Below are 25,940 nucleotides of genomic sequence, written 5' to 3'. Positions count from 1 at the left end.
GTGAGTACTCTGGGATCCTTCCATACCCTGGCTATGATCAACCGTGTGGCCAGGAAAACATAATGGGCCAACCGATTATGTGCATCAGGGAGGCCCGTAACTTTAAGCCCTAGTAATGCCTGAGCGGGGCCTACAACCGGGAAACCCGGCAACATCTCCCCCAACCATTGGCGAATAAAACCCCCGTTTTACTGCCCTACCAACACTCGGAAGAGAGGACTGACTGATTTGGAAAGAGTCATTCTTGTGAAGCTGCTTTTATTGATAGTATAGATTTTCTTGTGAGCTCCAGAGAGGATACTTTTTGTGTTTTCTGCCCTCCTACGTCACCTCCTGAAAATAACCAGTAATATTGTGTGCTAAGCACTGGTAACTCTGGGAAACCTAATGCAGCTTTTTTACCCCAGGAACCGGCTCTCCGACCATCACTCCTGATATTATATCTCACATTGAACGAGGGGAAGAACCATACATCAAGGATGAGCCGGAATCAGAGGAAAGAGAAACTGAGAAAAGCAGCTGCTCAGGTGAGTGCAGGAATAAGAGGAACTGGGGTAAAACTGCTGAGATGAAGAGAACATAAGAATTTTCTCCGATTAGTCTTAAATGTGCTACTTGCTAACTTCATGGAATGCCCCCTAGTCCTTCTATTATCCGAAAGTGTGAATAACCGCTTCACATTTACCCTTTCTAGACCTCTCATGATTTTAAAGACCTCTATCATATCCCCCCTCAGTCGTCTCTTCTCCAAGCTGAAAAGTCCTAACCTCTTTAGTCTTTCCTCATAGGCGAGCTGTTCCATCCTATTTATCATTTTGGTTGCCCTTCTCGGTACCTTCTCCATTGCAACTATATCTTTTTTGAGATGCGGCGACCCGAATTGTACACAGTATTCAAGGTGTGGTCTCACCATGGAGCGATATAGAGGCATTATGACATTTTCCGTTTTATTCACCATTCCCTTCCTAATAATTCCTAACATTCTGTTTGCTTTTTTGACTGCTGCAACACACTGAGCTGACAATTTCAAAGTATTATCCACTATGATACCTTTTTCCTGTGTGGTAGCTCCTAATATGGAACCTAACCATGTAACTACAGCAAGGGTTATTTTTCCCTGTATGCAACACCTTGCACATTAAATTAAATTTCATCTGCCATTTGGATGCCCAAACTTCCAGTCTTGCAAGGTCCTCCTGTAATGTATTAAATTCGCTTGTGATTTAACTACTCTGAATAATTTTGTATCATCCGCAAATTTGAAACCTCACTCGTAGTATTCCTTTCCAGATCATTTATAAATATATTGAAAAGCACCGGTCCAAGTACAGATCCCTGAGGCACTCCACTGTTTACCTTTTTCCACTGAGAAAATTTACCATTTTATCCTACTCTCTGTTTCCTGTCTTTTAACCAGTTTGTAATCCACAAAAGGACATCACCTCCTATCCCATGAATTTTTAGTTTTCTTAGAAGCCTCTCATGAGGGACTTTGTCAAATGCCTTCTGAAAATCCAAATATACTATATCTACTGGTTCACCTTTATCTACATGTTTATTAACCCCTTCAAAAAAATGAAGCAGGTTTGTTAGGCAAGAATTTCCTTGAGTAAATCCATGTTGACATGCAAATTTGCTCTGTGATTTTGATCTTCAGAATAGTTTCCACTAATTTTCCTGGCACTGAAGTCAGGCTCACTGGTCTGTAGTTTCCCGGATCGCCCCTGGAGCCCTTATTAAATAACAGGGTTACATTGGCCACGTTCCAGTCTTCAGGTAGAGTGGATGATTTTAATGATAGGTTACAAATTTTAACCAATAGATCAGAAATTTCATTTTTTATTTCCTTCAGTACCCTAGGATGCATTCCATCCGGTCCAGGTGATTTCTACTCTTTAGTTTAATCTAGGGGCCATGACTTGAAACTCCAGGGAGGAAGACTCAAAACCAATGTCAGGAAGTATTTCTTAACAGAGAGGGTGGTGGATGCCTGGAATGCTGGAGGAAGTGGTGAAGACTAAAATTGTGAAGGATTTCAAAGGGGCATGGGATAAACACTGTGGATCCATAAAGGCTAGAGGATGGGAATGAAGTGAAGAGCCATGGGGGTGGATTACTGGAGTGGAGGCTACTACATGGTGATTACTATCCTTACTCAATAAGCCTTCGCAAGGTTAATGCAACTCCAACATTGCTCTCTGCTTCTACGGCAAGGGGAAATGTGGAAAAGAAGATTTGCATTCAGACAACAACCAACAAGGACTGAACTTAACAATCGGGGTAAACAAATAAGCGTGGGGGTAGCTTGCTTAATACAGCGGTTACTACCCTAAACCAATTAAGCCTGATACAATACTTTTGAATGCATATACAGCGTTGCTGTCTGCTTCAACGGCAGGGGGAAATGTGGAAAACAGGATTTACATTCAGACAGCATCCAACAAGGCATGGATATGTGCAGTCTGGGTAAACAAGCATCGGGGTAACTTGCTTGATGCAGCGGTTACAACCCTTAACCATTAAGCTTATGATTCACCTTTGATGCATCTCCAACATTACTCTCCGCATCAATGGCAGGGGATGGCAGAAAATTCAAATCAAACAGTTACCAACAAGGGCCCTGAAATTGGTGGTTGGTGAAACAGATAAGTATGGGAAAATAAGTGTGGGAGCTTGCTGGGCAGACTGGATGGGCCGATTGGTCTTTTTAAGCCGTCATTTCTATGTTTCTATGTAATCTGGCCTGCTACATGGTCCAACAGACACCCTCACAGGTTTCTTGCTTTGGATACCTTTAAAAAATGTTTTATTATGAGTTTTTGCCTCTACGGCCAACTTCATTTCAAATTCTCTCTTCGCCTGTCTTATCAATGTTTTACCCTTAACATTGCTTATGCTTTATTCTATTTTCTTCAGATGGATCCTTCTTCCAATTTTTGAAGGATGGATTTTTGGATAAAATAGCCTCTTTTACCTCACTTTTTAACCATGCCGGTAATCGTTTTTCCTTCCTTCCACCTTTCTTAATGCGTGGAATACATCTGAACTGTGTTGCGCTTGGAGGTGGACCCTTGCCCTGGAGCAGTGGAGAACGGCTCCCTGGTAGGGACCAGGAAGCTCCTGCCCCCAGGGGGTGGAGCTCTGGAGGAGACAGAGGCTAGGATGAGCTTCACCACTGGAATCCTGCGGTCCCCCCGAGTGGAGCCCGTAGGGACCCGGGCCGCTTGGACTTAGGTGGGCCTCGCAGGGTCTCCTGGGGAGGTAATAGAGAGGCATGTCAACGGACAGCAAGGGAGCGTGGTCGGACTCTAGGCTGTAGGTCTGGAGGAGCAAGAAAGACCAGGATAGCGTAGGTGATGACAAGGCAAGGAACAGAGCCAGAATCAGGAGACATGGTCAATGGAAGCAGAGGTCAGAATCCAAGGATCAGTCCGAGGAGTAGTCGAGGCAAGAGTCAGGTTCCGGAGGTCAGACGAGGTCACAAGGCAGGCAGAGGTCAAGATCCAGGTAGCGGACAGAATAGTCAAGGAGCAGGCTGAGGTCAGTACCAGAGAGACAATCCGAGGGTACTACCTGGGGAGACAGGACAGACAGAAGCTGGAGACAGATGCTGGAAGGCTGGAACACTAGGATGCTGGAACAATGGTGGAACTAGACTATGAATGCAGAGGCAAACTAGTACACTTACAGTGCGGCCGCGATTGCCAAGGCAAGGAAGTGCAGGCAGGGACTTTTTTATATCGTTCAATCAATCAGGGTGCGCCACGGAGCTAGGACCTGCCCCTGGCCCTACAAAAGGCTGGGTGGTCCGTGCATATAGGGGCGTGGCCAACGCCACTGGAGACTCTGAACTCCGGCGTGAGGGCTGGTGCGCAGTGGAAGGCTCGGCGACTGTCGCAGCAGGACACCGAGGCCTGGAGGAGCTCACGGCTGCCGCTGGGGAGGCCGACCCGTGACCTGCAGAGGAGCTAGCAAGGTGAGCAGTCCCGTGCTCGGGCCGGACGTGGACGGGGCGTGCAACAGACTTCTAGGATTGTTGTTTTTTTTTTTTAATATTTTATTGGTGTAACAGAAATACAGTACAAGAGAAAAAGTAATACATAATGTAGAACACCAGTGGTACAAAAAGTTACCCTTAAACATAATCTGCCCATCCCCCCTCACCATCTCCAAGTAAATTCTCATACACACACATATATGTAGTGTAAAGAAGCCGACTCATAGTTATGAATGATATATATAGTATGATATATGTCCTCTCTGTACTGACCCCCCGCACCGATCTGTGTATAGAAGAGCAGTCCCATCCAAGTCTCCATACTTGTAGGTTTCATCGATCTCCAGCAGAACGCCATTGTAAATAGTCATCCCATATTTTATGAAAAGTCTGGAGAGAGTGGCTTTTTTCAGCTTTAATTTTAGACATCGTACAAACGTGGACCAATCGGCGCAACACCGCTGGAAAGTGGGGACCAGAAGGTTGTTTCCATTGCGCTGCTATCTCCATTCGTGCGGCAATACACGCCTGTACGCAGAAGGGGTGTATGTTCATATCTTCATGATCTTTTATGTTATTCAATAAAGCGATGTCCATTGAAAGTTGTATTGTGGTACCGAGTATGTTTGAAAGCAGGACAAATAGTTGTTTCCAAAAAGGTACAATGTAGTCCCCGAACCACCACATATGGATAAAAGACCCTAACACCAGGCATCCCCTCCAACACATGCCAGTATGGCCAGATATTTTACAAAGTCGGGCAGGTATATAGTACCATCTATACATAATTTTTATAGCCATTTTCCACTATACTTGAGGATACCGAAGCCTTGCTAATCTGAAGGTATATATTGCTCCACGAAGGGGAGCTTATATCAACAGACATGTCTCTAGCCCAGGATGAGATAAAGGTTGGAGTGTGGGTAAGTCTACTATTGAATAATTGGTAAATTTTAGAGATTAATTTCTTGGAAAGATGAGGCACCGTGTAAAATCCCTCAAACAGTGATTTGCCCATATTTAAAACTGTATTAATATTGTGTCTCAAATAGAAATGACTTACTTGATTATACCTCAAAAACTCCGTGACAGGTAAATTGTATTTACTACTTAAAGATGTAAAAGAAAGTAATTTACCCTCTTCCCATATATGGTCCAATCATGTAATTCTACAGTTTTTCCACGTCAGAAACGCTAAAAGGGAGTGGCCCGGTATATAACATTTATTGTGAAATAGATGGGTAAGATAGAAAAACTCCTTGTTACCCACTAATTTCCCCTTCCATTGATCCCAGACACGCATGGTATGCCTGGTGGTTGGTAGCATTGATATACACTCCCGCCATGTCTTTCTTGGTTGCCATGGTAAAGCGGAGATGGGCATATTAGACAGATAGGTCTGTTCAATTTGTACCAATGTTTAGGATCTCTAAGATCATGCCAAACCACTAAAAATCGTAATTGAGATGCTGCAAAATACCAGTTAAGATTCGGTACTCCAAGACCACCCTCCAATTTAATTTGATATAGGACCCATTGACTGACCCGTGGCGGTCTACGCCTCCAGATGAAGCTAAAGATTTTCCACTGCCAGAGCTTAAGAAGTTTATTCGGTAGAGAGATAGGAAGGGAGTGAAATAGATACAGTAATTTAGGTAATGTATTCATTTTTATGGTAGCTATTCGTCCCAGCCATGACAAGGGAAGTCTTGTCCAGCTATCTAAATCTCTAGTATTTTATTTAACAGAGGCTGGTAATTCATTTTAAATAAATCCCGAGGATGACTCGATAATTGTATGCCCAAGTATTTAAGTTGTTTGGTGGCCCACCGAAATGGATGTATGGGGTGCAACTTGCCTACTGTGTTCTGGGAACAGTTGATATTAAGAATTTCAGATTTCTCCCAGTTCACTTTGAAACCGGAAGCCTCACTAAAGGACTGTAATTCCTTTTCAATTTCCAGTAAGGAATCATGGGGTGATCAGATAGTGAACATGATGTTGTTAGCAAAGAGACATAACTTATAGGATTCTTGGCCAACTACAAATCCTTGGATTTGAGGGTTCTGCCGAATTTTAGTCGCTAGTGGTTCTAAAAATAAAGCAAATAATATTGGGGATAGTGGGTAGCCCTGTCGGGTTCCCCTTCCTACTTTGAAATAGCTAGAGTACCTCCCATTTATTTTTAAACATGCTCTAGGTTGATGGTATAATTTCGAAATCCAACCTCAAAAATATGGTCCAAAGCCCACCCTCCTTAAAACTCCAAATAAAAATGGCCAGTGCACCATATCAAACGCTTTTTTGATATCTATAGAAAGAAACAGGGACTCCTCCTGACTTGAATGAGCTATCCACATCAAATTAATAAGCTTGCGTATATTATCACCTGCCAATCTCCCAGGAATAAATCCCACCTGGTCCTGATGGATAAGGTTTGTAATGACTTTCTGCAAGTAAGTGACCAAATACGAAGCATATTGCTTATAAAATTTAGCTGTGAAGCCATCAGGGCCAGGTGATTTTCCTTGTTTAAGAGGCTGGATTGTGTGTAAAATTTCAGCCACGGAGATCTCATCTTCTAAGTCCACCCGTGCCTCAAGGGATTAGCCTGGAAGGGAGATGGAATCCAAATAGGAAGCTATATTATCTGATTTAATAGAGGCATCTGAACTATATAACAGAGCATAAAAATCCAGGAATCTCTTCCTTATATCGGTATTATTAGTCAGAATCACATCTCCATTCCCTTTAATTTTTGCTATGTTATTCTGATATTGTGTTTTCTTTAATTTATTGGCAAGAATTTTCCCCGCTTTGTTACCCCCTTCGAAATATGTTTGCTTTGTCAGCTGCATCCAATGTGCCATGGTTGCCGATTCTAACCTTAAAAGATCCTCCCTGGCTTTGGATAGCTGAGTCAATACTGTCCCCAATCCAGTAGTTTGATGTTTGTGGGTGAGTTCCGAAATAGTATCCTTCAGAACTTGGGCATCCTGATTTTTGCATTTCTTTTTTTTTTTTTTTTTTTTTTTTAATTTAAATTTTTATTGGCACATTGTATAATAAACAATACAGTATCAGTAATTGATGATAAAACAATTAAACATTGAACAATAAACTATCAAGTGAATACCTGAGTGCCGATTTTTGCATTTCTTGACATATGTTCCTCTACCTATAAGGAGTCCTCTAAGAAAGGCTTTAAACGATTCCCAAACTGTAGGTGGAGGTATTTCACCTGAGTCATTCCTGAGGAAAAACTCTCTAATATGATTGATAATAGTTAAATTAAACTCCCTGTCATTCAGCAATGATTCGTTGAGGTGCCAAATGCACGTACCCTTATCATAGCTATCGAATTTTACATCTATACTAACTGCATAATGATCAGACCAAGCAATTGGTGTAATATCTGGAGCAGCGACCTGATTGAAAAGACCCTTATCAACAAGAAAGTAATCAATCCTAGAGTATGATTTATGGGCGGGTACGTAATAAGTATATGACCTAGTGTGTGGGTAATGTACTCTCCATACATAAAGAAGCTGCCAGGCAGACAACAAATCCAGCAACTTCAGTCTGGATGATAACAGGGCGGAGACATATCCTTTGGAAGCATCCACTTTAGGAGCTTTAACTAAGTTAAAGTCTCTTCCTAACATCAAGGATCCTTTACTATGAGACATTAGTATTGATTGAATCTTATCATAGAATATACCTTGATCCTTATTGGGAGCGTAGAGGTTAAATAAGGTGTAAGCCAGGCCATCAACAAGAATAACTAATAAAATATATCTTCCTAATGGATCTTTAATACATAATTTGCATTCAGAAATAAAATGGGCCGGAAATATCACTCCTACACCCGCATATTTCGCCGCATTGGAGCAAGGAGCATAGTACTGGTTAGGATAAGATGCAGAGCGCATTAAATTTTCATAGCGGGCTTTTAAATGCGTCTCCTGTAGAAAAAGTATGTCTGTTTTCATATGTTCTAATTCTCTGAAAAGCAGGCATCTCTTAAAAGGTGTGTTGAGGCCTTTCACATTGAGGGAGCCAAATTTTAACAAAACCATAAGATGTTAGTGTTTAGAAACTGGCTTCTAGTGGAAATCAATGTATATTGTGAACAATAGAGACACATCTACCAAGGACAAGTGCCTCTAGGAGCATCCCATAGGTGCAAGAAAGTGAGTTAGAGAGTGAGAAAATACCATGTGTACCCCGAGGTACCTCTGAGTATCTCAGGTAGGAAGTCGGTGAAGGTTTTGCCCTAAAACCCTCCCCCCTTTCCCCATCCCCCAATATGGTCTACCCATACCTCCAAGCAGACCCTTACTCCTCATTATCAGCAGGAAGATTTTAGCATTCATTGCACCCCCCCCCCCCCCCCCCCCCCCCCCCCCGTACCCGACTGAAATAGTTCTAAAAGCTTCAACCTATGGTAACATACGTACAATAATTTATACCCAGATTAACATTAATATAAACTGTTAAAGGCAATAGTATGCATAAAATGTGAGATACATTAAGCAGATGCTATCAGCAGAGACACGCTATTAGTGAGTTCGCTCATAAAGGGGCTGAAGAATCAGGTGGCATTTCCCGCAGTTTTCATGGCAGAGTCAGAGTTTCTTTTCAGGCAGTTATTACGCGCGCCGACCTGCTGCCACTTTGGATGTTGCTCTCTGGAGAAAGGTTTCTTGATTCCCGGTCCCGCGGTGAGCATGGGTTTAAAGCCACGTTCTTGCAAGATGGCCGCTGCCTCATGCACCGATCTTATCTGCGATGTTATACCCTCCCACGTGAAGGAGAGCCCAAACGGATGGAGCCAGCGATATTTCACAGTTTCTTTGTGGAGAAATTGGGTTACTTCACGGAGATCATAGCAATTTTGGAGCATTGCTTGTGAAAGGTCAGCATAAACAGATACCTCTTGCTGTTCCCACTTCCACCTATCTTGTTTCCGGGCAGCGTTAGCAATTTTATCTTTTTGTGAGAAATCGTGAAAGCACACAATTATGTCCCTTGGGGTATTGGCACCAGACGCTCTTAAGGCTCTGTGTGCGTTGTCGATTTTAATTTCGCTGCAAGAAGGAGTTTCAGCTGCTCCGTTGTTATTTAGTAGGAACGTGCAGAAGCAGCGTATAGCCTGCTCACAATCAGCGTTGTCTGCATTTTCATGGAGGCCCCGAAACCGAAGATTGCCCCTCCGGGATCTGTTTTCCAGATCAGCCATCTTAGTTTTTTATAGCTATATTTTCCTCTTGTAGTTCACTGCATATATTTTGCATTTGTTTGGTAAATTCTTCTTGGCCATCTAGTCGAGCATCGAGTTCATCAACTCTGTGGCCGACCGTGGTAATCTCTTCACGAAAGTCATCCATCATGGCGTGTATTTCTTTTTTATAGTTTTTTAAATCCTGTCTTAACTCGCAAAACCAACTGCGAAATTCCGATTTGGTCGGGGCCTCTTTGGAAGTGATATTGAAAATTTCATCTAGTGCAGTCTGTTCTGCCGCTTGTTCCATGTCGGCTGTGTCCACGTTGCTGGTTAGGCCCGTCTCGTGCTGTTTATGGTGGGAGAAATGCTGAAAATCTATAGATTCTTTTTTTCCTGCCATAATAGAAATGAAATTCAGCCTCTCAGCGATATTAAATAGATAAATTTCAGCTGGTGAAGCTTAATTATTATCTTAAAGTTGGGTTGGCGTGGATTACAAACTGGTTAAAAGACAGGAAACAGAGAGTAGGATTAAATGGTCAATTTTCTCAGTGGAAAAGGGTAAACAGTGGAGTGCCTCAGGGATCTGTACTTGGACCGGTGCTTTTCAATATATGTATAAATGATCTGGAAAGGAATACGACGAGTGAGGTTATCAAATTTGCGGATGATACAAAATTATTCAGAGTAGTTAAATCACAAGCAGACTGTGATACATTACAGGAGGACCTTGCAAGACTGGAAGATTGGGCATCCAAATGGCAGATGAAATTTAATGTGGACAAGTGCAAGGTGTTGCATATAGGGAAAAATAACCCTTGCTATAGTTACACGATGTTAGGTTCCATATTAGGAGCTAGCACCCAGGAAAAGGATCTAGGCATCATAGTGGATAATACTTTAAAATCGTCGGCTCAGTGTGCTGCAGCAGTCAAAAAAGCAAATAGAATGTTAGGAATTATTAGGAAGGGAATGGTGAATAAAATGGAAAATGTCATAATGCCTCTGTATCGCTCCATGGTGAGACCGCACCTTGAATACTGTGTACAATTCTGGTCGCTGCATCTCAAAAAAGATATAGTTGCGATGGAGAAGGTACAGAGGAAGGGCAACAAAAATGATAAAGGGGATAGAACAGCTTCCCTATGAGGAAAGGCTGAAGAGGTTAGGGCTGTTCAGCTTGGAGAAGAGACTGCTGAGGGGGGATATGATAGAGATCTTTAAGATCATGAGAGGTCTTGAACGAGTAGATGTGACTCGGTTATCAACTCTGTGAGTGCGAAAAAAGGGTTCGCACTCACAAAGTGGGGAGTAGCTGGCTTGTTACGGCGGTTACTACCCCAAACCAATTGTGTCCGATACTTCACTTTCGATGCATATCCAGCATGGCTCTCTGCTTCAACAGCATGGGAGAAGACTGATACATCACGCATTTCCAGCATAGCTCCCTGCTTCAACAGCAGGGGAGAAGAAAAACAACCAATAAGGACTGTATAACATAGTCTGGGTAAAACAAATAAGCATGGGTGTAGCTTGCTTATTGCGGCGGTTACTACCCCTACTACCCCTAACTAATCAAGCTAGATATTTCAATGGTGGGGGTGGAAGGGAAATAGAACCAAGAGCTAAGAGAAACAGATAAGTATGAGAGAAAAAAACGTGTGAAGCTTGCTGGGCAGACTGGATGGGCCGTTTGGTCTTCTTCTGCCGTCATTTCTATGTTTCTATGTTTCTATGTTATTTACACTTTCGAATAATAGAAGGACTAGGGGGCATTCCATGAAGTTAATAAGTAGCACATTTAAGACTAATCGGAGAAAATTCTTTTTCACTCAATGCACAATAAAGCTCTGGAATCTGTTGCCAGAGGATGTGGTTAGTGCAGTTAGTGTAGCTGGGTTCAAAAAAGGTTTGGATAAGTTCTTGGAGGAGAAGTCCATTAATGGCTATTAATCAATTATACTTAGGGAATAGCCACTGCTATTAATTGCATCAGTAGCATGGGCTCTTCTTAGTGTTTGGGTAATTGCCAGGTTCTTGTGGCCTGGTTTGGCCTCTGTTGGAAACAGGATGCTGGGCTTGATGGATCCTTGGTCTGACCCAGCATGGCAATTTCTTATGTTCTTATGAGCTCAGAGGCTATGCTGCCATCAGCTAGGAAGACGTCACTTCCTGTAGGATTGTATTTTTAAACAATGTTCATGCCTGCTGAACACTTTTAACCTTTGCAGCTGCACCTTTCTGTTTTTTTTCTATTTTCCTCATTTTATCAAAGTTTCCCTTTTGAAAATTTAGTGTTAGAGCTGCAGATTTACTTATTGTCCCCCTTCCAGTCATTAGTTTAAATTTGATCATGTTATGATCACTGTTGCCAAGCGGCCCCACCACCGTTACCTCTCTCACCAAATCCTGCGTTCCAGTAAGAATTAAATCTAAAATAGCTCCCTCTCTCGTTGGTTCCTGAACCAATTGCTACATGAAGCAGTCGTTTATTCCATCCAGGAACTTTATCTTTCTAGCATGCACCGATGATACATTTACCCAGTCAATATTGGGGTAATTGAAATCTCCCATTATTACTGCACTGCCAATAAGCTGGGAACAGGAAACCCACGTGACTGAGTTTGTCTGGAAGGCAGTGCAGAGGACCCTGGAGTGTCACTGATAATGACAGTTACTTAGTTCTCACTGTGATGATAGAATGACATTAGCAGCTGTGCACAGCTCCAGCCACTCCCCTTCATGCACAGGAGAGAGGGGGGAGTCTGCAGCAGACATTGCAAGCAGCATGAGAGGAGCCGCAGTCTGCAGCTGGGATTCCAGGACCTGGGACTCCCTCAGCTAAGGGGAGAGTGAGGGGTGCACAAGTCAGGGAGCTGAGACTTATAGGGATGGGAGTGGAGAGAGGAAGGAGAAGAATGCTAGGGTCATCCCTAACCATGGGAAAAGTGGTGGCGGATGGGGGGGGGAATGAGGGAGCCTTGAGAGCAGAAGATTTTGTTAGTGGCTGAAGAGGATCAGCGAGAATTGTTTTGCTGAGTAAAATATGTTTCTACTCTTGGGCTATTTTGTTAAATTCAAGTTGCCACAAATCAACAATTAGTTGATAATACCCATTTGCTGGACATTCTGTCGCAACAAGAGTAGAAACATATTTTGTGAACAGATCCATACCAGTTTGATTTGGGTCACATCAATTTGTTTGGCAAACCATTGCCATAATAGCAGATATTGTCTGCAGTACATCAAGTGATTTATTAACATATACAGAAGGAACATACACTGAGTTCACTTTTTTTTTAAATTCAACTTATAAAAAGAGAGAAAAAAAGGCCAGTGATTGAAACTACTGGCTGATGAGTTTCTGTGTTAATCAGACACTTCGCCAGTCCTGAGGTCTTTTCTCTTACCACAAAAAATATAAAAGATATTTAAAATTACAAATTGAAACACGTTTTTATAAATTTGCAAGATAATAAAAATACAATTTTTTGTAGCAGAATAAATAAGATGATAAGTTGGCAACAAAACCTTTAATTCCATCAGCTAGTCCTTTTTTCTTTGGAGCCATGGAGTAAATGGAATACCTTCCTTGGCCACACTCCCCTGGGGCTACAGGGACTATCACTTCCAGCTTCCGCAGCCGATCCAGTGTGGACTGACCCGCCTCTTGCTTGCCACATTGGAGGCACAAGTGGAGGCCATGTGGGCTTCATGTATTGGATGAGCAAATCTAAGGCGTAGCCATCTTTTACAACTTTCATAATCCACTGCTCCGTTGTTATCTTGGTCCACTCTTCATAGAAAAGTGCCAGCCTTCCCCCATGACCTCTGGGGAAAAGTGAACCAGCTGCATTTAATTGTGCACCTATACTCCCTCCAGAGCTTTCCTGGGCGGGCTTACACAACCCCCGAAAGTGCTGCAACTTGCCAGTCCCTAGTCTCTGGGAGGAGGGTCCCCAGCTAGGTGATACCTCCTCACTTCCCTGTACCATTATCTGCCTGGGAAGTTCTTGTTTCCTTTGGCAATTTATGCCCCCTTTGACTCACCCAAGTGCTTTACTAGCTATTCCAGGTCCTTGCCAAACAAACATTTGCCTTTAAAGGGAACATTGCCCAGCTGCAACTTTGATCAGACATCTGCTGATCAATTATGCAACGACAGGAGTCTTCTGGCCAAAACAGCTGAGATCATATTCTAGGCTGATGTATGCAGCAAGTTATACAAGGAATCCACAATATAGGTTACACCAGCCTCAAAACATAACTGCCTGCTTAGACAGGAGAGAGATGTAAGCCCCCCTTAACCTGAAGTTGCTCATCCCAGCTCAAACAGGCGCGTGAAATGTATGCCGAGCGCCGAGACTTCAAACATCTTCTTAAAATGAATTTCCATCTTCCATCTTGAGCATCCTTCAGCACAGCCGAACCTGCCACCAGAATGGGAGTCTTCTTGGTGACCACTGAGATCAACACAACTACCTTAGGCAGTTTCAAATGGCTAAAAGACAGGAAACAGAGAGTAGGATTAAATGGGCAATTTTCTCAGTGGAAGGGAGTGGACAGTGGAGTGCCTCAGGGATCTGTATTGGGACCCTTACTGTTCAATATATTTATAAATGATCTGGAAAGAAATACGACAAGTGAGATAATCAAATTTGCAGATGAGACAAAATTGTCCAGAGTAGTTAAATCACAAGCAGATTGTGATAAATTGCAGGAAGACCTTGTGAGACTGGAAAATTGGGCATCCAAATGGCAGATGAAATTTAATGTGGATAAGTGCAAGGTGATGCATATAGGGAAAAATAACCCATGCTATAATTACACAATGTTGGGTTCCATATTAGGTGCTACAACCCAAGAAAGAGATCTAGGTGTCATAGTGGATAACACACTGAAATCGTCGGTGCAGTGTGCTGTGGCAGTCCAAAAAGCAAACAGAATATTGGGAATTATTAGAAAAGGAATGGTGAATAAAACGGAAAATGTCATAATGCCTCTGTATCGCTCAATGGTGAGACCGCACCTTGAATACTGTGTACAATTCTGGTCGCCGCATCTCAAAAAAGATATAATTGCGATGGAGAAGGTACAGAGAAGGGCTACCAAAATGATAAGGGGAATGGAACAACTCCCCTATGAGGAAAGACTAAAGAGGTTAGGACTTTTCAGCTTGGAGAAGAGACGACTGAGGGGGGATATGATAGAGGTGTTTAAAATCATGAGAGGTCTAGAACGGGTAGATGTGAATCGGTTATTTACTCTTTCGGATAGTAGAAGGACTAGGGGGCACTCCATGAAGTTAGCATGGGGCACATTTAAAACTAATCGGAGAAAGTTCTTTTTTACTCAACGCACAATTAAACTCTGGAATTTGTTGCCAGAGGATGTGGTTAGTGCAGTTAGTATAGCTGTGTTTAAAAAAGGATTGGATAAGTTCTTGGAGGAGAAGTCCATTACCTGCTATTAAGTTCACTTAGAGAATAGCCACTGACATTAGCAATGGTTACATGGAATAGACTTAGTTTTTGGGTACTTGCCAGGTTCTTATGGCCTGGATTGGCCACTGTTGGAAACAGGATGCTGGGCTTGATGGACCCTTGGTCTGACCCAGTATGGCATTTTCTTATGTTCTTATGTTCTTAACACATCCTCCGGCAGCAGGTAAAGCTTTGCCATTGCCCCACCGACCTTTAAACCAGCCTCAGGAGTATCCCACTCCCTAACAACCAATTTTTTAATTGTATGATGGAAGGGAAAAGCTTTCGCTGGTCCCCTAAGGCCCTCCATATGGTATCAACTCCCTCATGCTCAGACTCTTCCTGAACCTTTTTAATCCCAAGCTCTTTTTACCCTTGGGGAATGAAAGGAAACAATTCTTTCTTTCAGAAGAGCTGAACCATCTTGGGATCGTCCCCCTCCACCACAGGGATCTCCCCCTTGCCTAAGGGGACGTTGTCCTCCTCCTCATCCTCCAGAGGCTCCGATGAGGGATCCTCCGCATCCACGGACTCACCACTGGAACATCTGGTATCCCGGAGGGGGATAATCTTTTAGCCTAGCTTTGATGTGGAAGACTCACAGCAGGGGCACATCCCAGCTGTCCCGTTCATTACCAAAAAGGCTCTGTGCATCAACAGCACAAACTCCATGGAAAAGGCATCTTCAGAATTAGAATCTCTTTCAGAAGCTTCCTAACATAGAAACATAGAAATGACGGCAGAAGAAGACCAAATGGCCCATCCAGTCTGCCCAGCAAGCTTCACACATTTTTTCTCTCATACTTATCTGTTTCTCTTAGCTCTTGGTTCTATTTCCCTTCCACCCCCACCTTTAATGTAGAGAGCAGTGATGGAGCTGCATCCAAGTGAAATATCCAGCTTGATTCGTTAGGGGTAGTAGCCGCCGCAATAAGCAAGCTACACCCATGCTTATTTGTTTTACCCAGACTATGTTATACAGCCCTTATTGGTTGTTTTTCTTCTCCCCTGCCGTTGAAGCAGGGAGCTATGCTGGATATGCGTGAAGTATCAGTCTTCTCCCCTGCCGTTGAAGCAGAGAGCCATGCTGGATGTGCATCGAAAGTGAAGTATCAGGCACATTTGGTTTGGGGTAGTAACCGCCGTAACAAGCCAGCTACTCCCCGCTTTGTGAGTGCGAACCCTCTTTTCTTCTCCCCTGCCGTTGAAGCAGAGAGCTCTGCTGGATGTGTGAAGTATCAGTTTTTCTTCTCCCCTGCCATTGAATCAGAGAACTATGCTGTATATGCATTGAAAGTGAAGTATCAGGCTTATTTGGTTTGGGGTAGTAACCGCCGTAACAAGCCAGCTACTCCCCTCTTTGTGAGTGCAAATCCATTTTTCCACATTTCCTCTTGCTGTTGAAGCTTAGAGCGATGTTGGAGTCACAGTAAGCATGTGTATGTTAATTTAATAAGGGTATTGACTCCAGGCAGTAGCCATCATTCTGGCTTCATTGGCAGCATCTTGACTTTATGGATCCACAGTGTTTATCCCACGCCCCTTTGTGGCGTGGGATAAACCTCCTTTGACTTCTCCTGGGCACACTTGAGGCCTTGCACTGCCGGGGATAATGGAGGAGGTTTCTCCCCCAGCTTTCCCTGAACCATGGGAAGCGAACCCAATATGGCCATGGTTCCCACTCTGCAGGGGAGAGCAACCCTGCCCGACTCTGTCACATTCGTCGACCCGAGTTGCCTTCCCCTCCTTGTGAGCACCACACCGACCACATAGCCCTGAAGTATTAAGATGCAATTTCTTGTGTGCACATAAACGGCAGTGTGTCCTGCACTCCACGGTCGCTGCCATGTCAGGGTTGTGACAGCACGTGCTGTAGGTAAAAACAGAACTCACCAGAAAATAGAGGAAACATGCCAGTGGTGGTTACCAGCTGATCACTGGACTTCAGCCCCTAGAACAGCAGCTGGCACACTTCACTCAAGTCTCACCAAACCATCTCCCCTGTGCTCCTCTCTAACTGCCCTTCTTTATTTATTTATTTCTTAAACGAACAGTTATCTTCAACAATAACAGAGGAATAAAAGTTGCTAGATACTTTCTGTCATCGTCTCCTGTCCGAGTGAGAGTGAATGAGTGAGAGCCGCATGGGGAGCAGGAGGAAACCAGACCACTGGCTTTCAATCCCCCCACAACCTCCAGGCAAAGATAATCAGAGTCACCAAACTCCTGCTTGCCCTACTGTACCAGGGGGATGGCCTATCGACGGATCCTAACACCCCTGGGAACAATATTCAAATTTACTCTTTTTCTCTTTCTTTTTTTAAATCAAACTCCAAACTATAGATTTTGCACATCTACCATCTGTTGGAGAGAGAGAAATACTGAGGGACTGCAGGTGAAACACTGGCTTAAGTAACACAGTTTCAGTAAAGCTTTACTTCTCTGTCTCCATCTGCTGGTAGGGGAGAAAAACCCATGCGTCTGGACTGACCTGGGGGACAATAAGGACACACCTGTTTCTGTAGAAGATGAAATGTCTTCTATTTCTTTGTGCTATGCGCTACACGCTTGACAAAGGATTTACCTGATCTGTTAATTAAAATTTGTAACCTATCATTAAAATCATCCATTGTACCTAAAGACTGGAGGGTGGCCACTGTAACCCCAATATTTAAAAAGGGCTCCAGGGGCAATCCGGGTAACTATAGACCAGTGAGCCTGACTTCAGTGCCGGAAAAAATAGTGGAAACTATTCTCAAGATCAAAATCATAGAGCATATAGAAAGACATGGTTTAATGGAACACAGTCAACATGAATTTACCCAAGGGAAGTCTTGCCTAACAAATCTGCTTCATTTTTTTGAAGGGGTTAATAAACATGTGGATAAAGGTAAACCATTAGATGTAGTGTATTTGGATTTTCAGAAGGCATTTGACAAAGTCCCTCATGAGAGGCTTCTACGAAAACTAAAAAGTCATGGGATAGGAGGCGATGTCCTTTCGTGAATTACAAACTGGTTAAAAGACAGGAAACAGAGAGTAGATTAAATGGTCAATTTTCTCAGTGGAAAAGGGTAAACAGTGGAGTGCCTCAGGGATCTGTGCTTTTGGACCGGTGCTTTTCAATATATATATAAATGATCTGGAAAGGAATACGACAAGTGAGGTTATCAAATTTGCGGATGATACAAAATTATTCAGAGTAGTTAAATCATAAGCAGACTGTGATACATTACAGGAGGACCTTGCAAGACTGGAAGATTGGGCATCCAAATGGCAGATGAAATTTAATGTAGACAAGTGCAAGGTGTTGCACAGAGGGAAAAATAACCCTTGCTGTAGTTACACAATGGGCCGGATTTTATAATTAGCGCGAGCGCGTACTTTTGTTCGCGCATCAGGCGCGAACAAGAGTACGCGGGATTTTAATAGATACGCGCGTAGCTGCGCATATCCATTAAAATCCGGGGTCGGCGCGCGCAAGGCTGCCCAAAATTGGCAGCCTGCGCGCACCGAGCGGCGCAGCCTGCCTCCGTTCCCTCCAAGGCCGCTTCGAAATCGGAGCGGCCTCGGAGGGAACTTTCCTTCCACCCCCGCACCTTCCCTTCCCCTACCTAACCCCCCCCCCTACCGTTGTCAGCAAAGTTACGCCTGCTTCCAGCAGGCGTATCTTTGTGCGCGCCGGCCGGCTGCCCCGCTCCATGTTCCGGTCCCGGGGGCTGTTCTGGAGGCCGCAGCCACGCCCCCGGAACGCCCCCGGGCCAAAACCATGCCTGCGGCGCTGCCCCCTAAATGTCGCGTCATGCGCGACACGCCCCCAAAACGCCGTGTCACTCCGGGCTCGCTCCTAACACGCCCCTCCATGCAAGCCCCGGGACGTACGCGCGAACCCGGGGCTTGCGTGCGCCGCCGAGCCTATGCAAAATAGGCTCGACGCGCACAGGGGGGGTTTGAGGTAGGTTTTCGGGGGGTACGCGCATATCCCTTTGAAAATCTACCCGAATGTTAGGTTCCTTATTAGGAGCTACCACCCAAGAAAAAGATCTAGGCATTATAGTGTATAATACTTTAAAATTGTTGGCTCAGTGTGCTGCAGCAGTCAAAAAGCAAACAGAATGTTAGGAATTATTAGGAAATGAATGGGTAATAAAACGGAAAATGTCATAATGCCTCTGTATCGCTCCTTGGTGAGACCGCACCTTGAATTCTGTGTACAATTCTGGTCGCCGCATCTCAAAAAAGATATAGTTGCGATGGAGAAGGTACAGGGAAGGGCAACCAAAATGATAAATGGGATGGAACAGCTCTCGTATGAGGAAAGACTGAAGAGGTTAGGGCTGTTCAGCTTGGAGAAGAGACGGCTGAGGGGGGATATGATAGTGGTCTTTAAGATCATGAGAGGTCTTGAAAGAGTAGATGTGAAGCGGTTATTTACACTTTTAAATAATAGAAGGACTAGGGGGCATTCCATGAAGTTAGCAAGTAGCACATTTAAGACTAATCGGAGAAAATTCTTTTTCACTCAACGCACAATTAAGCTCTGGAATTTGTTGCCAGAGGATGTGGTTAGTGCAGTTAGTGTAGCTGGGTTCAAAAAGGTTTGGATAAGTTCTTGGAGGAGAAGTCCATTAACTGCTATTAATCAAGTTTACTTAGGGGTAGATTTTCAAAAAGCGCGATTTGGCGTACTTTTGTTGGCGCATCAGGCGCAAACAAAAGTACGCTGGATTTTAGTAGATACGCGCGTAGCCGCTAAAATCCTGGATCGGCGCGCGCAAGGCTACCGATTCCGTATAGCCGGCGCGCACCGAGCCGCGCAGCCTACCTCCGTTCTCTCCGAGGCCGCTCCGAAATCGGAGCGGCCTCGGAGGGAACTTTCTTTTGCCCTCCCCTCACCTTCCCCTCCCTTCCCCTACCTAACCCACCCCCCCGGCCCTGTCTAAACCCCCCCCTTACCTTTGTCGGGGGATTTACGCCTCCCGGAGGGAGACGTAAATCCCCGCGCGCCAGCGGGCCGCTAGCGCGCCGGGACGCGACCTGGGGGCGGGTCCGGAGGGTGCGGCCACGCCTCCGGACCGCCCCGGGCCGTAACCACGCCCCCGGACCCGCCCCCGAAACGCTACGTCCCGCCCCGAAAACGCCGCGCGGATCGGGCCCGGCCCCCGACACGGCCCCCTCGGAAAACCCCGGGACTTATGCGAGTCCCGTGGCTCTGCGCGCGCCGGTAGGCCAATGTTAAATAGGCGCACCGGCGCGCAGGGCTCTTAAAATCCGCCCCTTAGAGAATAGCCACTGCTATTAATTGCATCAGTAGCATGGGATCTTCTTAGTGTTTGGCTAATTGCCAAGTTCTTGTGGCCTGGGTTGGCCACTGTTGGAGAGAGGATGCTGGGCTTATTTATTTATTTTATTTATTTATTTATTTGAAATCTTTTATATACCGAGGTATAGCAAGCTGCCTTCACTCCGGTTTACATTTTAACAACTTATTACAGATAATGAACAATAAAACCGAGAATCTTATTAACTTAATGCTTTAAAACCATTCTATATATAGGCGAGTTGAGCAGGTATTACAGTGTACTGATGGACCCTTGGTCTGACCCAGCATGGCAATTTCTTATGTTCTTATGTTTTCAATCAAGCATTTTAGTTTTGCCAGTGTTGGAAACATAACAATGGTTTTGTCACCATATTCATTTATCATATCCATGTTCCCCTTACATACTGATTTTGGGAAATCGAAAATTCCCTCCTGGAATGTTTCAAGCTGTTTTATGTGACTGGAGCCAGAAAGGTCTGTTAGTGCTTTCTCAATTCATAGATTCTCAAGGCGCTGTCTATTCTTTTAAATATTTGCAATATCTTTATAAATTAGCAGGAAATGATTTTTTTCGGTTATCTACAATTGTGTCACTACATCCAAAGTCTGCATTCTGCCCAGTAGCTACATAATCAATGGGTCTCAATTCTAGAGATCTTTGAGGTTCTAGAATCATACATTCATCTCTTTCTGTACTTTAAAACTTGCAGTCTGACCGTGTTAAAAGTTTGCATTTTCAGATTATTTTTTTTTTTTAAATAACAATTTTTATTGAGTGGATAACACATAGAAATAACATTATCATGCAGACCCGAAATACGTGCAGCAAAGTACAAATACAAACAACCATCGTCAAAGGGTATAACAGAACCACTCTAATATCGGTTTCCTTGTGCCCCCCATCCGCATTCATAAACCACCAGGGAAGCCAGCTATAATGATCCGGTCAGGTAGCGTTGGGGATGCTGAACTCTGATACATCCCTCTCATCAATGAAGTGAGCCGCCGTAGCGAGCATACCCTAAATTAAAAAATGTGCGTACACAAGGCCTCCACTCTTCTACAGTCTTACCCCTTCCCCCCTCCCCTCCCTATTTCCCTAGGTCTAGGCAAATAGAACATCAACATATAAAGCAATGGGATTGAGAAACCACACCAATTCGTAAGAGTGGGAGTCCATTGCACTTCCAAAAGTAAGGTCTTCATTCAGTGCTCAGGCATTTAGTATCCAGCTCCTAGCATGATGTGGCAGAGTGTGCAGGTAGACCTCCCAAATGTCCATAAAAATACGTCGTCGCATTGGGGTTAGTTTAGAGGTGAGATTGTCCATTTGCATCATCCGGTGAAAATGGTTTCGCCAAGTCCAATAGGAAGGCGCGGATTGTTCCATCCAATTAAGCAAAATTACTTTCTTACCCACCAACCAAGCCTTTTTTACCAATGTTCGCCAACCCTTCTTTTTTACAACAGATTGGGGAATGCAATCAAATAAAATCAGCTGCGGGGTAATTGTGAAGTGTACCTTCAATAGACGCTGTAAATAATTTACAACTTTACTCCAAAACAATTGTATGAGAGGACATGCCCAGAAGGCTTTCAGATTTTAAAAGTAAATAGCAATCCTTTCTGGTAAACATATTTTTATTTTTTTTGTGTGTCACTGTGAGTCTTTCTCATGTCCTTTATTTTCTTATCCAGAGATCAATGAGTCCAAGAGAAGACTCGAGGAGACACATCCTGAGGAAGTGACTAAAACTGTATCTGAGAAAGATGGAGGGGATACCTGCCCATGTTGTGACTTGGAGACAATCTGCTGGACTCAGTATAAATCAGAGGAAGGACTAAGAATCCCAGTAGGAGACTCCACTAAGAACATGACTCCCTGTGATCAAAGTACCAATGATACCCATACTATGGCGCACCAAAGAAACCAGACAATAGAACAACAGTCTGTATGTAATGACTGTGGAAACTGCTACATGGATCAGGGAAATCTAAAGTCACAGGATGGAGTTCATGGAGGAGAGAGACCACATACATGTACAGACTGTGACAAGAACTTCAATCAGAAGGACCCTGTCCCAGTAAACGAGAAAATCCAAAATAGATCATTTCTTTACAGTGAAGATGTGAAATGCTTCCTTTACAAACCAGACCTGGTAATGAGTAAGATAAGCCACACAGAAGAGAAACCATTTGTATGCACTGAATGTGGGAAAAGCTTTTCTTTGAAGAGAAATCTTCTGAGACACCATAGAATCCATAAAGGCAAGAAACCCTTTACATATATTCAGTGTGAGAAGAACTTCATTCATAAGAAAAGTCTAATAATTCATCAGAGAACACATACAGGAGAGAGACGATTTCCTTGCACTGAGTGTGGGAAAAGCTTTATTCGGAAGGAAAGCCTTCTGATACACCAGAGAATCCATACAGGAGAGAAACCCTTCTCATGCAAGGAATGTAGGAAAAGTTTCAGTCAGAAAAGAGATCTTATTCAACACCTACGAATACATACTGGGGAAAAACCCTTTCCATGCACTGAATGTGGGAAAAGCTTCAGTCAGAAGGGAAGTCTTACAAAACACTTGAGAATTCACACTGGAGAGAGACCCTTTCCATGCACTGAATGTGGGAAAAACTTCACAGAGAAGGGAGCACTTACACGACACTTGAGAATTCACACTGGAGAGAGTCCCTTTGCATGCACTGAATGTGGGAAAAACTTCAAGGAGAAGGGAGGGCTTACAGAACACCTGAGAATTCACACTGGAGAGAGACCTTTTCCATGCACTGAATGTGGGAAAAGCTTCAGGGAGAAGGGATGGCTTACAGAACATCTGAGAATTCACACTGGAGAGAGACCCTTTACATGCATTGAATGTGGGAAAAGCTTTAGTCAGAAGGGAGCACTTAGAAAACATCTGAGAATTCATGCTGCAGAGAGACCTTACTCATGCACTGAATGTGGGAAAAGCTTCAATCAGAAGGGAGTGCTTAAACAACACCTGAGAATTCATGCTGGAGAGAGACCTTATTCATGCACTGAATGTGGGAAAAGCTTTATTCACAAGTGGAGCCTTCTGAAACACCAGAGAACCCATAAAGGAAAGAAGCCTTTTCCGTGCATGGACTGTGAGAACAGCTTTATCAAGAAGAGAGATCTTCTGATACACAAGAGAAGCCATATAAGAGAGATGCCCTTTCCATGCAAGGAATGTGGAAAAAGCTTTACTTGGAAGGGGGATCTTCTGACACACCAGAAAATCCATAAAGGAGAGAAGCCCTTTCCATGCATGGACTGTGATAAAAGCTTTATCAAGCAAAGAGATCTTCTGAGGCACAAGAGAATCCACACAGGAGAGAGGCCCTTTCTATGCACTGAATGTGGGAAAAGCTTCAGTCAGAAGGGGACTCTTGTAGAGCACCTGAGAATCCATTCTGGAGAGAGACCTTTTCTATGTAATGAATGTGGAAAAAGCTTTATTCAGAAAAGTAATCTTGTAAAGCACCTGAGAATCCACTCTGGAGAGAGACCTTTTCAATGTAATGAATGTGGGAAAAGCTTTACTTGGAAGGGGAATCTTCTGACACACCAGAAAATCCATAAAGGAGAGAAGCCCTTTCCATGCATGGACTGTGAGAAAAGCTTTATCAAGAAGAGAGATCTTCTGATACACAAGAGAAGCCACACAGGAGAGAGGCCCTTTCCATGCACTGAATGTGGGAAAAGTTTCAGTCAGAAGGGGACTCTTGTAGAGCACCTGAGAATCCACTCTGGAGAGAGACCTTTCCTATGTAATGAATGTGGAAAAAGCTTTACATGGAAGGGGAATCTTCTGACACACCAGAGAATCCATAAAACTCAGATACCCTTTGCAGATACTCAGTGTGAGAAGAACTTGATTGAGAAGAAAAACCTAATAATTCATCAGAAAAGCTACACAGGGGAGAGATCATTTCCTTGCAGTGAGTGTGGGAAAAGCTTTATTCGGAAAGGGAGACTTCTGATCCACCAGAGAATCCATCAAGGAGAGAATGCCTTCTCATGCAAGGAATGCAGGAAAAGTTTCAGTCAGAAAAGCTATCTTATTCAGCACCTACGAATACATATTGGGAAAAGACTATTTCCATGCAAAGAATGTGGGAAAAGCTTCAGCAATAAGGGAGTACTCACACAACACCTGAGAATTCACACTGGAGAGAGACCTTATTCATGCACTGAATGTGGAAAAAGCTTCAGGGAGAAGAGAGGGCTTAGATTACACCTGAGAATTCACACTGGAGAGAAACCCTTTACATGCACTGAATGTGGGAAAATCTTTAGCCAGAAGGCAATTCTTACACAACACCTGAGAATTCACACTGGAGAGAGACCTTATTCATGCACTGAATGTGGGAAAAGCTTCAGGGAGAAGAGAGGGCTTACACAACACCTAAGAATTCACACTGGAGAGAAACCCCTTACATGCACTGAATGTGGGAAAAGCTTCAGGGAGAAGGTTGGGTTTAAAAGACACCTGAGAATTCACACTGGAGAGAGACCTTATTCATGCAGTGAATGTGGGAAAAGCTTTAACCAGATGGGAAGTCTTAAAAAGCATGTGAGAATTCACACTGGAGAGTGTCCCTTTATATGCACTGAATGTGGGAAAAGCTTTATTCAGAAGGACGATTTTGTAGAACACCTAAGAGAGCACTGATTATCTGAAGGGTAGAGAATGGTTGAACAGAGTAAAATTCTCTGGTGAAGACTTGCTGAGTAGCTTCATGGGGTGACCTCATTGTAGAACATCTTGATCAGATGTCAGTAAGATGATTGCTACTATTTAAATATGAAAAGAAGCAAAAAGACAAATCCATGCTGGCCTCACATCACGAAAAATAAAACAGTGCCCACTTTTATCCTCGGCACTAAGGCTAATGATGGTGTTAGCAATGGTGAAAAATCTTGAGTTGAAGACAACACTTCTGGAATAGGCCCTGGTAACCTGCTCATGGACTCCCCACACAAGGAAAAACTCCACAGCAACTGATGAAAAAATGAACAGGACTGAACATAGACCCATAGAGATAAATAAGAGATCATGCACTGCCATTTTTATGCAATAAGCCATTAATTTAATTCTAAGGTTATACAGAGAGCACATTAAAAATTTGGAGAGAATGAGACAGAATTTGTGAAAAGCTTAAAAAAAAAATAATTGATTTGGATATAATCATTTCCTTTTCCAAATCCGAGCTCAATGCAAATTACTAATTCACGTGTAGTAGGCGGGCCCCTTCCCCAGAGTGCTTGCAGTCTAAGGGGGATTTACTAATCTGTGGTATTTTACCTGGAGGGAAAAATGCTATGGAATTCACTGAACTATAGTGCTTGGTGCTGCAGCTTAAGTCTCACAGGATAAAATACTGCAGCAAAGTGGCCCTACACAATGGCAGCCCCGCATCCTAGTGCTGACATCTTTTAAAGGGGCCCTGTGGCCCCAGACTGACCTCCCTCTCTATAGTGTCCAAACATCTATGGGTCTAGTGAGACACCCCCCCCCCCCTCTTCCAGGCCCTGAGATGGCCAAAGTTTGAAAATAATAAAAAAACAAAAAAATTTTTATTTTTTTTTTTGTTTCCGGCCCTGTCTCCCTGTGACAAACTCTTCCCCTTTAGAGTTTAAAAAGTTACCTCCCCCCCATCCCCTGTCCCCAACCAGTATGTTTCAGTCCCTGTTGTCTGGTGGATTCAGAGCTGTCCTTAGGGTACTGGCTCTGGCCACGTCATGTAAAAATGATCACATGATAAGTAGAAAAGGGTTCTTGAGGTTGCCCTGTGCCGTTTTAGAAATGGAGTGGTTGGACGCAGAGCCTTAGAGGGCATTCTGGGCTCCTTTAGACACATAAGGGTACATTTTAAAAC

General features: G+C 43.7%; 1 protein-coding gene across 1 annotated transcript in view; it reads left to right on the top strand.

The window, feature by feature from the left end:
* Positions 1-25,940, top strand: part of LOC115083186 (zinc finger protein 850-like) — a 133,466-nt gene that overhangs the window by 5,598 nt on the left and 101,928 nt on the right. The window contains exons 3-4 of the mRNA XM_029586993.1: positions 408-527; positions 21,729-24,726. Of these exons, the coding sequence (XP_029442853.1) occupies positions 408-527; positions 21,729-24,726 (3,118 nt within the window). The remainder of the gene's footprint in view (positions 1-407; positions 528-21,728; positions 24,727-25,940) is intronic.

Source organism: Rhinatrema bivittatum, chromosome 2 (genome assembly GCF_901001135.1).
Source record: "Rhinatrema bivittatum chromosome 2, aRhiBiv1.1, whole genome shotgun sequence".
Classification (NCBI taxonomy): domain Eukaryota; kingdom Metazoa; phylum Chordata; class Amphibia; order Gymnophiona; family Rhinatrematidae; genus Rhinatrema; species Rhinatrema bivittatum.
This window is presented reverse-complemented; position numbering and strand designations above follow the sequence as displayed.